The sequence below is a fragment of the Protobothrops mucrosquamatus genome, unplaced genomic scaffold (genome assembly GCF_001527695.2).
Source record: "Protobothrops mucrosquamatus isolate PMUCROS unplaced genomic scaffold, P.Mucros_1.0 scaffold373, whole genome shotgun sequence".
In the NCBI taxonomy this organism is placed as follows: domain Eukaryota; kingdom Metazoa; phylum Chordata; class Lepidosauria; order Squamata; family Viperidae; genus Protobothrops; species Protobothrops mucrosquamatus.
Genome location: NW_015386705.1, coordinates 613,267 through 629,239, shown reverse-complemented (window position 1 = coordinate 629,239; position 15,973 = coordinate 613,267). Strand labels below are relative to the sequence as shown.

General features: G+C 35.9%; 1 protein-coding gene across 1 annotated transcript in view; it reads left to right on the top strand.

Annotated features, from left to right (window-relative positions):
* Positions 1–15,973, top strand: part of LPIN3 (lipin 3) — a 40,461-nt gene that overhangs the window by 11,346 nt on the left and 13,142 nt on the right. The window contains exons 3-11 of the mRNA XM_015815743.1: positions 2,031–2,126; positions 2,833–3,077; positions 7,599–7,706; positions 8,633–8,750; positions 10,001–10,460; positions 12,102–12,201; positions 13,268–13,446; positions 13,694–13,790; positions 14,579–14,648. Coding sequence (XP_015671229.1) covers positions 2,031–2,126; positions 2,833–3,077; positions 7,599–7,706; positions 8,633–8,750; positions 10,001–10,460; positions 12,102–12,201; positions 13,268–13,446; positions 13,694–13,790; positions 14,579–14,648 — 1,473 coding nt within the window. The remainder of the gene's footprint in view (positions 1–2,030; positions 2,127–2,832; positions 3,078–7,598; positions 7,707–8,632; positions 8,751–10,000; positions 10,461–12,101; positions 12,202–13,267; positions 13,447–13,693; positions 13,791–14,578; positions 14,649–15,973) is intronic.

The following is a 15,973-nucleotide window of genomic DNA, read 5'->3' as shown; positions in this document are numbered from 1 at the left end:
TGTTTCAACTTGCCATTAGAGTAAGGGGGAGAGGTATTGCTTTAGAATTGGTTAGATGGAGAAACGAAATCTCTACGATTCCATTGAAGACTGTGAAAGTGTGAAACCTTTCCAAGGACACTGCAGCAGGTGTGGAGAGGAAGGGGACAGTTCCCATAACAAAGTGAAATTGTTTACATGAACTACATGAAAAGGTGGGGGTTTGGCCGGAGAAATATCGTTTAATTCTATGAACTGGTGTCTGGGAACCTCAGAGTTAGTTTTGCTTTGACATTACTGTGCTGTGTATTCAATAAACACTAAGATTTTTGGAAATGGAATGAACCTGGAGTTTTATTTGGATTCTTGAGCTGTATTTTGATACTTACTCTCTTTAGAGTAGAAAGCAGAAGCCTATAGCCACTGGGCATATTCACAAATCTTTGTACTATCCATGATACAAAGATTTTGTGAAATAATCTAATAATCGTCCCAATTTTTGTGTTTCAGCCTTCAACCAGAATTCCTTTGGCTGGCAAGGATTGTTTGTTTATTAAATTTATATACTGCCCATCTCACTATCCAAACTGAAATGAATGATTACTATCATTATCCAAAGTGATTGTGGCAGCTATGCTAAAATATCTGGAAAACAAAAATATTTCATATCCTGTATTGTCAATTCATTTTTTTTCACTAGTCTCTGAAAATGTTCAATACATATAAAACAAATTGAATAGTCTCCATTCCTGTTTACCTTTTAGCTGTGAAAAATTCAGCATGCCTCATATTATTGTCAACTATGCCACAATAATCATGGTATATATATATAGCAGAATGATAAGATTGCATTTACATAGTCTCAAGTACTAAAGCCACATTTATTTATTGAATGTGTATGCCACTCAATCCCAATAGTTCTTGGCAGATTATTGAATTATAATACAAACAACAACATCCCATTTACCAACTACAGCATCAAAATCAGCAACCATGAACAATGAAATTATAAAAGGTTGGCTAAAAAATACATTTCAAACTCTTTCCTCAAGTGAATAAGGAGAGGCCAGCTACAGTTCCATAACATAAGCCCCGTAATACTTAGAACAATTATTATTTGAATAATTAGAACTAACTGTTTATGCTAAATAAATCTGTAGAAAAGAGATGGTAAGTAATTCAAATTAGAAAGTAAGTATATTGCCTTCTGATATTTTTGGATTAGATGTGAAGTCCTTTGTGTATCTGTTGAATGACGTACATTGCACAAAGTTGTCTGTCTCTGGAGCCATTTACAGCGCCAGGTATTTTTAAACTGGTCTGTGTACTTTTAATCTTCTAACCCATTTCCTGTTATGTTGCAATCTGTCATTCCTACTGATAAAAGGGAGAATGAAGAAAGGGAGAACATCCACAGCAGAAAATGGATCTGGAAAGTGGCATTAATTAAACTGGAGGTGGCGGGTTGAAGGACACTGCCAAATCCATGGTAAAGCAAGGATTAGTATTTATGCAAGGAACATCAGGTGGAAGACTCCTGCCTGTAGCAGCACTGCCTTTATTCTTTTTTCTCTCTAAAGGTGACAATTCAGATCCAACCTGGATACTAGTAGTAACTGACAAAAGGATTCTTTTCTACACCATAACATTTTCATCTGCACATCTCCATGGCTTTTCCCCCCTGCAGTAATCTATTTGTTTTGTAAAGAAATCTGTAATAAAATTTGATTGAAATCCATAGATTTTTGTGGGTTTCTTTAAAAATTAAGCATGCTCTTATTTATTTAGACATTTTATATATTCTGGCTGTAAAAATACACCTTAAATGTATTTCCTCTTTAAAGACACAAAATTAACATTGATATCTTAGTTCTGACTTTCATAGCAACATGAAAGAAATGTTGCTGAATAAACTTAACCTTTGATCTCTCTATTTGTATGTGGACTAGATCCATTTTTTTTGTTCTCAATTTCTGATACAAGAAATGGTTGGAATTTTTCAGAAATGGTTTTCTAGGCTTAAAATAATTTGACCTTTCCTTTTTTTTTAGGTTGACATAGAAATCAATGGAGAGCCAGTCAATCTTCATATGAAGTTGGGTGATAACGGAGAAGCCTTTTTTGTCCAGGAATCAGAAGAACAAAAGGTGGGCTAGTTACAAGGCATAAATATGCATCTAGGCATTTCTTTCAGATGTACTTCTTAGTAGACTAGATCACTGATTCTCAACCTTGGTAACTTCAAGATCTATGGAGTTCAGCTGTGTGACACCCACCCACCCCTTTAACCAAAATACCAGATTTCTCATTGATTTCTCAGATTTTGCTAGGGATTGCTCTTCACTGGGAGAACATGAGACCATCACTGCAACCTTCCCTTCTGAAATATCCTCCAAGTGAATCCTCAAAGAAATATGCTCATCGTTGAACTGAGGACTTGACAGTTCATCTTTTATTTTTAAAAAAGGATGAAATTTCAAAATAATTGTTGATGAGATGTAGTATGTTCTGCATTTTTTATTTAATCCCAAGAAACCAATATTTTAAAATCTTTTCCAAGTGTTTGTTAATAATGTAAAAAAAAATACATGGTTGAGGGAGAAGGTCTAGCTCCTGCAGTTGCTTTTTCCCTGACTAATTGAGTTGATTTTTCTCTGGTAGGCATGGGGTGACACCTATCTATAGCTCTTAGTTTCCTGGATTTGTAAAATCAGAACATGTAGGTCTTCTAGTCTGCAATCCTTGGTTTTTGTTTGGTGCCAAGTTTGCAGTTTGATTTGCCTAGTGTTGAGGCTTAAACCTGACTCAATCCTGGCTGAGAAACTGATCAGATTTGTGCCATCTGTCTCCCAGGAAAGAATCCCAAGCTTCTTGTGTACATCTCCCATCCCCTCTGAGAAAAGCATAGATGCTGTGGCCAAATCTGCCAAGTTATACGGCAACTCTGATGGCTTGGGCTCAGATACAGCTGTTCGTAAGAAAAGACGGCGCAAGAAGAAGCCAAAGAAAAGAGGATCATCTGCAGATTCAACATCGGAAGAAGAAGGGACTGAGAGTGAGAAATCTCTGGAGGAGAAGCGAAAATTGTTGATTTCCAAGTAAGAGTGTTATACCAAACTGGCAGTGGTACTGCCTTGTCTTCAAAGGTTTACTGTTGCTGAGATTTTTTTAAATTCCAGATGGCAGGTACTGAACTTGGAATCTTTTTTATCCAAATTTATCCCCCTTCTTACTTAGCTGCTGATCTGTTGGACCCAGTATCCTTGTTTTACTTATACAGGCAGTGCAACCATAATGAAACCTGCATGTCATAAGTTGTGATGGTCATAAAGCAGGTTACCCCTGTGATTTCACTACCTTTTTTTATTGCAAAGTGATCCAATGGTTTTCTATGGTCCAGTTTTGCCAAAAACCAGAAGTAAATACTGATTTTAGGCAAAAATGTAAAAAAAAAAAGTTATGGGACCACAGGATGTTGCAAATGGTCATAAATGCAGGCCAGTTGCCAAGTGCCCAACAGGTGGTCACATAACTGCAGGGTGGGGCAGTCTTCAGAACTTCAGAACTGGGTCATAAGTATTAAAGTCTGTTGTAACTTAGAACAAATAACCAGTTGTAAGTCGAAGACCATCTGTATTCAATATTTCAGCTGACATAATGAAAAAGCAAGTTAGGAAGGAAGTATGAAGCAGCTGTTAGTTCTGTGAAAGTAAATGCATAAATAAACTGGCCTGCTAACTTCCAAGAGTTTGTTTCTAATCTGAAATCAATAAATGAATGAAAGATGTAAAAATAAACCTACCAAAATAAATAGTTCTTCTAAAATTAGGGTGGCTTCAATGGCAGTAAGATTTTTAGTTTAGTTGCTTGCCCTAAATGTAGATAGAAATGCCTTCCCTGATTTTAATTATGAAATTTGCATAGCTTTATTGGAAAGGAAATCCATGGAAAACCACTGCACACTTGGTCATCTTTATAAGATGCAGATTCAATATTGGCGTTCAAAGACTATCTAATTTATGTTCAACCAAACTGAATGTAATCAGTCCTCCATATATTATGATTCCTCACAGGTTTTATGAAAATCTTTCATTTTTTGCCTATTCTGATGGGAGAACAGGAAGATGGATAAAACTCTGACAATTTGAAATAACTCTGTTTGTATTTAATTTGCTGGATCAAACTTTTTCGAAATATATTATTGAATTTTAAGGGATTTTTGCAGATGTTCAGGTTTCAGATTACTTGGTCTTGTCTAATGAGAATTTGTGTCACGGTTGATTGTCTTTTCTATAGTTCAGAATAATGAGGCACACAGGGAGAAAGGATGCTAAACTTAAGATATTTAAGCATATAGCACTTAAAAATCTCAATTTCTCCCACAGTGTTTATGCATTTCCAATTTAATATATTCTGTTGCAATGGAATGGAATGTGCTTTGTATCTCTGGGTGACAGAGTGGCATTTCTCTAGCCTTCTGCTTTTCAAGTAGGTCTAAGCAAAATAATGCCTCAGATTTTGTGTTTTCTTTCTGAATGCAAATAAGAAGGCACACCCTCCCTATTTGTGTCATTTTCCCAATCCAAATGAATTCATGCTGATGAAATTTTAAAGGTTACTCATGCACAACTTTTCAGGTGTGATCTCTGAATTTGCTGAGTGATCTTCTGAGACAAAAGACAAGAAGTGAGAACTGGCTCTGTGGCTATTAAAAACAAGACTGTTCAAAGTTTCATATAATTTAAAGGATCCAGATATATATATTATTGTTTACGAGTGACATAGAAAAAAGATATAAGTCAGATAACACTTGATATGTGCTAAGAATTTGCCTTGTCCAATGAAAGCAATTCTAAGCTAATGAAACATTAGCCTTGCAAATAAGGTTTCAATAGATGGTTGGGGTTGGGGTTTTGCTTTTTGCATTTTAAATACAAAAGGAGGTGATGGGGAACATGGCCTTTGGCTGTAGAATTCTTTCCCAGGAAAGCTTGCTTAGCATCTACTTTGAAGCTATTATAATGGCAAGAGAAACCCTTTTTAATTTTCCAGGATTTTTTTTCCTTTAACATAATATATGTAGTGAGCTTTTTGTTTGTTTTGGGGCTGCCTTTATATGCTGTATATTTATAATTTGAAATTAAAGTCTTGTGGAAACTTGTCAAAATATAGAGTATTAAAGTGAACTTAAAGTGAACAAATGAACAAGGTTGCAGTCATGAACCGGAATTCGATCAGTTGGCAAGCTTGCCTGCCACGTCAGTCAACAAACCTTCAAGCTTGGAGCCCAGTGAGGCTTTTGTATTCTGGCAGTCAACTGACTGTAGAAATCACAGTAGCATAGTTGTTTAATTAAAGCTGAATATATTTGTACATAAGCAGCATGTTCCATTCCCAAAACACTCTGAGACATTTTGAGTGCTTGTGACAAAACTCCTCATTTAGAGTATAAGAGTCACCTGAAATGTCTAGGTCAAAATCATTTGGGAGCAATACAAACATGAATACATTATTTTGCCTGGCCTTTCAGACATGCATCTTCTCTCCACTCCACCCCTCCATGATTATAAAACATCAGAAACAAGCTGGTGTATGAATAACAGAGTTGTTTAAAATATTCCCATTTATACAAGAATATAGAAGCAATAGCAACAGAATTAATTCAGCCTTTTATGAATTACATGTGTAGTCCTATCCTTCTGCTTAGAAAAGCAAGATCTGTTGTATATATATATGATTCCGTTTCTCATTTTTCTGATTAGTTTCTCAGTTTTCACTTTGAAAATTATTTTCATCCTGTTCTTGCATTAGTTTAAATTTCTCAGAAAAAATTCATATACATTTTTGTAATTTTAATTTTCAGGATATGAACTTCTTGAATATATTCTTCTAATAAGCACATTTTGCAAGCACGTTCTTGCAACATAATGCATTTTTATCTGGATATATTTTTGGGATATTATCATTTTTTGTTCAGAAAGTTGCATTGAAAAATCCAGATGCAAACAAATAATTATAGCTTGGTTTACATATATATTTCAGAAGAATAGAGTAGTTAAGCTTACCTTTCTCTTTAGTAACTTTGCAAAGAATTGCAATTCACAGGGCAGTCATCAACTTACAACCACAATTGGGCCTGGAATTTTGGTTGTTAGTTGTTTTGTTAAGCAACCTTAACTGTGGCTGCTCAATGACCACAATCTCAGCTCTCCCAATTGTTTCATTAGGGACAGAGTAATGTGCAGAGGGGAATTCCTGTTCTGGGCTAAAGACATAAAGCTCAGATTCCCAAATATCCGAACTTCCCTCCATTGGTCCAATGTGGCAATTCCCCTCCCCTCTCTGTGTTGAAGGGAATCAAGAAAGGAAGCTCAGATCTTCAGGATCTGAACTTCATTTTCCAGTCTGCTGCAGGAGCTTCCCTCCCCTCCCCTTCGTGTGTAAACTAGATACCCTTCAGAAACATCCCACTTGCCAGTTTTCTTACTAGAAAGCTAGTGAACACAATGTTACTGAAGGTTAGAAAGTCTGGAATGTGGCTTTCTAGTCTTCAGAAACATCTTGTTCACTAGCTGCCTGGCTATGTCTCGTATAAGCTTGTTGCTGTCAGCAGCTGCACAAAAAGGCAAAGCTAAGAGGACTTAGGCATGGTAGCAGGGGAGATGTAGGCAGGGAGCAAGAGGAGGCTTCCATGTTTGGGACAGCTTTGTCCAATAGTAGGCTGGTGGGCAGGGAGGGGGAGTTCAACTGCCCCTGCAATTATAAGGGCCTGTATGCTGCCAAGTGCCCAAATTTTGATCACATAGTCATGCTGTAACTTCAGGCAGAGGTTTAGGTCCCTTCGTTCAGTGTCATCATGATTTTGACATTCATTGAACAAACAGTCATAAGTGAAGGACTACCTTTACTATATTATTTCTGTCTCCTGTGTAGTCTTCAGATGGCCATTCTTCAACCATCATTTGGTTATTTAAAAGTCTAATGTAACCCACAGAGCTTCCCAGCACTGAAGCTAACTCTGATGTCACAAATTGCTTGAAATATTTTTACACAGTGCTCACAAGAGCCGTGGTGATGCAGTGGCTAGAATGCAGTATTGCAGGCTAATTCTGCTGACTGCCAGAAGTTTGATTCTGACCGGCTCAAAATTGATTCAGCCTTCCATCCTTCTGAAGTTGGTAAAATGAGAACCCAGATTGCTGGGGGCAAGAGGCTGACTCTGTAAACTGCTTAGAGAGGGCTGTAAAGCACTGTGAAGTGGTATATAAGTCTAAGGGCTATTGCTATTAAGTCAGCACAAGGCTCTGTCCTGTCAAGAACATAAAAGTGCCCTGCTGAATCAGATCCCTGGCCCATCTAGCCCAGCAGTCTGTTCTCACACTAGCCAATCAATGCACAAGGAAACCCACTAGTCTCCTGGGAGATGGCTTTAGAAGCAGTTACACTGACATCAAGACTAATGGCTGTTGATTTCTGTGACTTCTGTGAATTGGTCCAATCCTTTTTTTTAAGACAGCCATGCTGGTAGCCAGCACTGTATTTTTTGGTCTATGCATGAGAATGTCCTATCACCATACAGGTGTCTTTGTACCTAACTTCATTCTATCTTTCCTCATCAGTAACACACTGTACTACTCCTTTGGAGATGTCCAAAAAGAAGAAGATGGGACTCTACAACTTCAAGAAGCACATCCGTACTCTGATGGAGAGCTAGCTCCCCTGCAGAGGTAAATATATTAGAGATCAAAGGAGCCAAACAATTCTACCTGTTTGAATATAAGGTACGACTCAGGAAATTCTATGGTTGTACTTATGGATCCAGGACCATCCCCTCTGTGTGCCATTTCTGATATGATGTATCTGCTTTTTTTTTAAGAAAGAAAGAAAGAAAAATGCCAGTTTCTGTTGGGACATCCAAACTTTTGGACATATTTGAAGAACTCTGGATCTTGGCTAATATAGGAATTTGGAGTCATCATGATAGTATTAGAAGAGTTGAAATATAGCAGGTTTCTCAAACCTGGCACTCTCTGAAGAGGTTCATGACATCTGAGGGGTCTAACTGGACATTATGTTTGACATTTAACTGATGTCTAGCATATCTGGAGAGTAAATAGAGGAAGGCTATCATACTGAGCTTCCAGGGAATACATGGGTCAAAGAAGAAAAGTGATTTTGGATAACTCTCTTCCAATTGCTTGTCTCCAATTGTATGTCTATAGAAAAGGACATGTGGCCTCTTCAAGTGTCCCATAAGCTATTAGAGAAATGGTGATGATATTATATGTTTGAAGATAGTAGGATTGGATCACTTTTGGCTATAATATTGTTTGGGAGTGAGGAAATTCAAGTCAAAGGAAATGGTGGAAGACTTGAACAAAAAGAAAGAAAAGGATATGCACCTTCCTTAGGGCAGCCTAGATAACAGGAATAAAATTAAAACAGGATTAAAAAAAATTTAATCCTTCAATTGATTTTGCTCTCTGGAGTTACTGATATTCCTAAACTTCTCTTTCCTGATCTATTACATCAACTCTTATGATGATTTCTTGATTGTGCTGATTTCTATCATGCATTTATCTGCAATAGGTTCGATCACCAGTATTCTCTGCTGTCAGTACTAAAAGTGTTCTGATTTATCTCCCTTCCCCAGTCTTTCTGCAAGTTGTTCATCTGCTCCAAAAAGTGACTCTGAATTGGAGATCAGAAATCCTGAACTACCTCTTGGAACTGAATCCCAACTACAATGGTCCTGGGGAAGACTGCCAGAGGTGTGTATAGATAAAGGAAGGATCTCTGGGATGCATAGCTTCATGTCTTATATATGAATAGATGCAAAAATGTTTTCCATTATTATCATAATCACAAAAAAAGAATAGCCACATTTTATATGTGTGCTTGGTATCCCTTTTATGGTCCTTATAACAGGATAGTCTAAAATATATCTAATATTTCAGAGGGGTGAAGACAGGAACTGAAATACACAAATAAATGATACAAGGTAGGCAGGGATGTATCCCACAGATGGGCCAGGGCAGGGTTTTCAGTATTTTCCTGGGGAGAGGGGATAGATGGATGGATTTAATAGACTTTTATGCCATCCCAATCTGTAATTGGTTTACAGACCTACCTGAAGGGGTGGTAGCAATAGCACTTAGGTTTATATACCACTTCACAGTGCTTTACAGCACTCTCTAAGCGGTTTACAGAGTCATCATATTGCCCCCAACAAGCTGGGTCCTCATTTTACTGACCTCAGAAGGATGGAAGGCAGAGTCAACTTTGAGCCCAGTGAGGCTCGAACTGCTAAACTTCTGTCAGCCAGCAGTCAGCAAAAATAGACTGCAGTGCTGCATTCTAACCACTGTGCCACCAGGGCTCTATAGAAATCTATGGTATCTATAGAAAGTCCAATTCTTAGTGGTTGGGCAGAAACCACTAGAAATAAGTGGTCTTTCAGTCAATCAATACTATGGTTATTTAAGGTTTATAATACAATTTTGGAATTGTCCTTGCTTCAGAATTGCAAAATTTTTCAGCAACTATCACTCAACAAGGATCAATGAGCCCAGAAGTTTGGAATCTACTTGTGACTCAGACTGTGTATTTTTGATTTATATCAACATATCATAAATTGACAAATAATTGTAAGTGAAAGTAATTTAAACCAAAGGGTCTGATTTTATGAAGATACTTATCTCTTTTTTATATAAAACAAGATACGTCAAGAAAGCCTTATTTATATTTAATGTTTTAATATTAAAAAATTAAAATTAATTTTAAAATTAAAATAAAAAATAAAAAGTTGTTTCATTTCTTTGCATTGTTTTAACATTCTGAAATCTTGGTTTGAATTCCAGTAAAAGTATTCATTTGGCAGTAGTATCTTGTATACAAGTGCATGCATGGTGTAATAATAAACACCTGTAGGGTTAGAAGAAGAAAAAAACAATTATGTCCCCAAAATCATTTTGTTTTGTCTCTTTTGTGAGCTGTTTCACAAAACTTTTTCCTTTTCAAGATGAGCAAATCAGACCGGGTAGAAGCAATCAAACCTGCCTCAAATGTCTCTGCCACAGCAGCCAATGAACCAACTACTGTTATCCCTATGGACAAGACAACTCACTTTGTGGCTATTACAGCTGGCTCAGAAAGTGACCTGGGAACAGCTGATTCTGATAATACAGCATCTTCTCCCATAATTAAGCCAACCCCGGTTTTTCCTTCTGGAAATGGACTTCTGGGAGATGAAGACCCCTGTCCTTCCATTTGCATGGCTGGAAATCAAGTGGATACTGATCATGGACTTCCAGGAGATATACAAGTAACAGCAGCAATTGCAGAAGATGACAGATCAAATTCTATCAAGGAGACAGTTGTGCAGACTACATATCCAGATTTGGAAGTGGCTTCTTTGAAGAAACCTTTGTCAAACATAGAATCCTGCAGTGATCCAGAGGTGAACCTGGAGAAGAGAAGGAGTAAGTGGACATAGAAAGCTATTACAGTATAGTTGAGGGGTCTGTCAACAAAGTGTAAAGTGCATCCTCAAACTCTAACAGGAATGTTTCTGTTTGCTACGTTAATCAACCTGGAACGGAGCCTTCCAAATGTACTTGGAACTCAGTGAGGAATCTTTTCCCATTCTCCTGAAGAATCTTGAACATTATTTATACTTTGAGGATAGGGGAAGATGGTCTGTTTTTAATCTTCTTCAATACTGTATATTCTATCCTTCCCAACCCTTTTCCATATCCACCTATAGAAACCATAGAGACTCCTACATCAAGTGCAGGTAGTCCTTTACCTACAATAATTTATTTAGCAATTATTCTAGAATAGAATAGAATAGAATAGAATAGAATAGAATAGAATAGAATAGAATAGAATAGAATAGAATAGAATAGAATAGAATAGAATAGAATAGAATAGAGCTGGAAGGGGCCTTGGAGGTCTTCTAGTTCAGCCCCCTGCTCAAGCAGGAGAACCTATACCATCTCAGACAGGTGATTGCACCCACGATTTCTGGGGGCAAGCTGTTCCACTGGTTGATTGTCCTCACTGTCAGGAAGTTTCTCCTTAATTCCAGGTTGCTTCGCTCTTTGATCAGATATTAGAATGACCCTGAAAAAAATGACTTATAACCATCGCAATATCCCCATGGTCACATGATCAAAATTCAGCCATTTGGCAACCAGCAAATATTTATGGCAGTTAACAGCATCCTGTTGGTCATGTGATCACCATTTGTGACCTTCCCAGCTGGTTTGTAACAAGGAAAGTCAATTGGAGAAGCCAGATTTGCTTCATGATCATGATGGGCTTAACAACTGCAGCAATTTGCTTAAGAACTATGGCAAAAAAGTAAAATGGGGCACAACTTCCTTAACAATTGCCTTGCTTAGCAGTAAAAATTCTAGTCCCAATTGTGGTGTAAGTTGAGAACTATCTGTACTTGCAAAATGTCTGTTTACATTTTGTATCCATTAAAAAAAGAGCCCCCAAATGGGAATGCCACTTTAGAATATTCAGTCTGAATTCAGAAGTCTATTTTGCAGACAATGAGACAGGTAACTTTATAATGTCCATGTCCCTGGTTATTAAAGGAGAAAAGGAGATTGATCACAATAATATTTTTGCAGCTTTCTTGTCAGACTGGATGCAACTTACAGTATTGAAAGCAATAAACGTATAACAAATACCAAAGAAAACAAAATCAGTTGTTGACTTCAAGTTAAAATTATTTGTTTCTAAATGCTTTGTAGAAGAGGACTGCTTTTACCTATTTTACAAAGGATAAAAGAGTGGGGGATAATCTGACCTTGGGCAATATGTCATCACATAAAATACTAACCATTTTGTATTAACCCAGTCATCAGAAATTGAAGCCACCTTGATAGCACCTTACTAACTAAATTCTTGATATTCTATGAAATTGTTCTATGGATTTTTTTTAAAAAAAATAATTTACTAATCTCTACAATATATATAGGTATTCACCTTTTTTTTGTGGGGGGTGGACTTTTCATTATTAGGGTGAATGATTACAGAAATGTCTATAGAAAAACAGTTTCTTCATTAAATTATCAGTGCCATTGTAATAATTTCTTAATCTCTTTGAGGTTCCATAAAGAAAAACCCTCATCTGGGACCTAGTGATATTTATTTAGATGATCTTTCAAACTTGGATGCGGAGCAATTAGCACTTTATTTCCCCAAGAGGTATGACTATTGTTTCTGATTTCTTTGGAGAAACTGTAGATGAGAAATTAGAATGATTGAATTCAAGTTACAGTAGGAAGGGGCCTTGAATGTCTTGACTAAAGCAAAATGCAGGAATTTAATCATGACCAAAGGTCACTTAACCTCTGTTTAAAATTATTCATCAAAAGGAAGTCCATGATATACCAGAGTAGCAAGTTTCATTGTGGAAGAGTTTATGACAAAGTTTCTTCTAATCTTCAATTTAAGCCATAGTCTAAAGAATTTAATTGTATTCACTAGAGATGTTGTTGAAGCTTCTGAATATTAGCAGAATTTATCAAAGTCCTTAAAAGATTTTGAACAGGATAGTTTGTCCTGATTCAAAAATAATTACAATCTGCCAATAGTTATCATGTACAATGGCCCACTTCAGAAGCCTTGCAACTAATAGTTCTTAGTATCTTACTACCACATTAGAGAAGAGAAAATCTGAATTCCATAAGTCCATAGCACATGTATAAGGCATAAAACTATGATTTATGTGCAGACTGTTTTAGTAAATGTGAGATAAGATGTCTATATTCAGGCTGATTAACAATCTGATACAAGTAAGACGACATTTTAGACGTGTGTGTTTATAAATAAATAAAGCAAAAATAAGGAAACTTGTGATTTTTTTTCAAAAATTGCAGGACTCAAATTTCTACCAATCCAAGGGCTGTGAATAATGATTAGAGATAAGTTGGAGTCCAAGGGCCATATATTCCTTAACAGAATTTAACAGATAAAGCCATAATTTAAAAGATAAAGTCATAATTTAAAAGATAGAGTCATAATTTAACCACTCTGAAGAACTTTCTGTAGTATGCAAATCACTTCTCCCAAATCTTACTGTAACAGATAATCCAGACATGAGAATAACAGGGAAGTTTCCTCAAATAAGTAAAACATGCCATAATTTTTCTTGCCTTACAGGAATAATAGGGATTCACGTGGTATATTGTTGTTGTTGTTGTTGTTGTTGTTCAACAACAACAATAATAACACCTATACCATACTATTGTTATTATTATTTGGTTTTCAGTGATGCTGAACTGAATTGGCCACGAGCACAATCTGACCCTGGAATCTGCTCTCATTCCCATCTGCTGGGCGGTACAATTGCTGACAGCAATGCAGACATTCTGCTGGAACCCATAGAACATAGCCCCATTCACTTGTCTCTCTGTGGAGGTCTTGGGGATGATGGAGAATTAACTCATGGTATGTTTAGAGGCAAAGGATAGAATGCAATTTGGTACTGTAAGAGTTTTTATAAAGACTTGACTTTGAGTTGGCATTCTACAGTACTATTTGATAAAGTTGTTCTAAAGGAGATATTTGTTGGGTGGGAAAAATAATATCCAGTTACAGAATGAATTAGGAGACAATTATCTACCGAAGAGCTCCTCTTTGAGGGAGATGGGCAGTTTAGAAATATGAAATATAAATATATTGCCTTCCATTTTAGCAGAGAAGTTTATGAAGCATATAGTGTCCTATCAGGAGTTTGCAGAGAACCCAGCAATTCTTGAAGACCCAAACTTGGTAATACAGATCCAAAAGAAGTGAGTAGGAATGCCATTTTCACTTGTGGTATGTGTGTTTTCCAAAGGAGCTTTGTGTAGCCATGTACATGTATGCATGAGTGAATTCTAGTTGTATTCTGAGAGAATAATGATATTCTTGGCACTCCTTAAAGCCTGCTTTGCTGAGTTAGTGAATTTTGTATGAAGGTGGAACTTGCATTCCCCTCTTATGTGTTCTGGCTCCCAATTATTCCCACCCCCAAAAAAGACTTATATTTGAGAATAGAAGCTCATACACTTTCATAAACTGAATTCAGCAACCATGACAGCAGAAAATATATTGTAGCTTGAATTGACTTGTCATGCACTGGACTGCAAATGTTATTATAGGCTTCCTTCTAGAGGTTAGCTAAGAAATCAGATTTAGATTTTTATGAAAACATATAATGAAACCTATTTCAGTTATATGTTTATGAAACACACACACACACACACACACACCTGCATATTTATAGTATGCTTCAGCTGCCTGTCACAAATATCTCAGATACTTCATGAAACAATGAGATTTAGTTGAGTCTGGATGGGTTGAAACATTGGGCTTTGCCATTGGTTTGTGCTGTTGTTATGATGTAATGTGCTTAAGCAAATAATTTGGTTCAGTGCTTACACATCTACATATATTCATCCATTTGTACTGCAACATCTTTCAGTTCTGTAGTCTTGATGACCCTTTTCTATTACTTTGCTATAAGGCTCATACTGCTATATACATATATATATATATATATATATACGGTATGTATTGTTCCCCTCTCTAACTGTAGATACTACAATTGGGCAGTTGCAGCTCCTATGATTCTCTCACTACAGGCATTCCAAAAGAATCTCCCCAAAGTAAGTTAATATGAATTTGTGTTTAGTAATAAAGTATAATTTCCTATTTAGGTTTTTATGTTTCAACATTTAAAGAGTTCTGTAATTTAGATTCTTAACCTCTAGGAAGATAAACAATTTTTACCCTAATAAACTAATTGGTATTATCTCTCCAAATGACCAGACTAATTAATCAGGCCTACTGAGAAGAAAACCTTTTATCCAAAGTGTCTTAATGCTTTTGAATGCTATTACAGCAATCATTTATTAAGATCATCTTCTTTCTGTATGGGTTTTATGAATCCTAGTTCTCACATTTCCAGAGAATGATAATCACACATGTAAGATGAATTTTAAAAAACGACAATTTACTTGGCCAGTTAGGTGCTTATATTTTATGGACATGCTGTCAATTTTCTGTTCAAATATTAGATGCTATGATTGGAAGTTATATTCCATTTTCCATATTCCACTACCAATCCAAATTTAACCACATATTGTGTACTCTTATAAGTACTTAAATTTAATGTGACATTATAGCTTACTATGAGATTATGATAGTTATATATTTTGGAAATATAATTAGCTCAGTTGTGAAATGCAGTCTGTTATCTGAATATTGTCACTTTAATTTTCAAATTAGATGGCTAACAGAAGAAAAACACATATAAAACTGTATTAATGATATATCTTCAAAATTAATAATCATGAAAATAATAGTAGAAAGTGAGGAAAAGGTTGATGGAGGGAAACCTAATAATATTATGTGATAAGCAGACCAGCTTCCCAGAATTTGATGATAATGCTCAAAGTATTCTTTCATGTTCCTTGTTAACATATGAATTAGGTTTATTCCTCAAATAAAACATATTCTTATGTTAACAAGGAACATGACAGAATACTTTGAGCATTATCATCAAATTCTGGGAAGCTGATCTACTTATTACATAATTTTATTAGGTTTCTCTCCATCAACTTTTTCCTCACTTTCTACTATTATTTTCATATATAAAAAGTATGACAGAATTGCATAATCCAAGAGGGTGAATAGAACTATTAGTTTATCTGTAGTCATCTATGATAAGATGACTGAAGAAGTAGGATGCTCTACAGTATTTCAAATATTCTATGGTACAGTATAAGTATTTATATAATGAGGTAGCAAACAAGTTAAACTTGATGTCATTGTAAATTACAAAAAAGGTATTTGCACCTACATTAGTATTTATAGTTCTGTATGTAATAAATGTAATAAAAAGAGATACTTAGACTTAAGTCCAGCATAGAAAGTTCTAATTGGCAATACAACATTACAGACTGCACTGACATATAAAGATTTATAATCC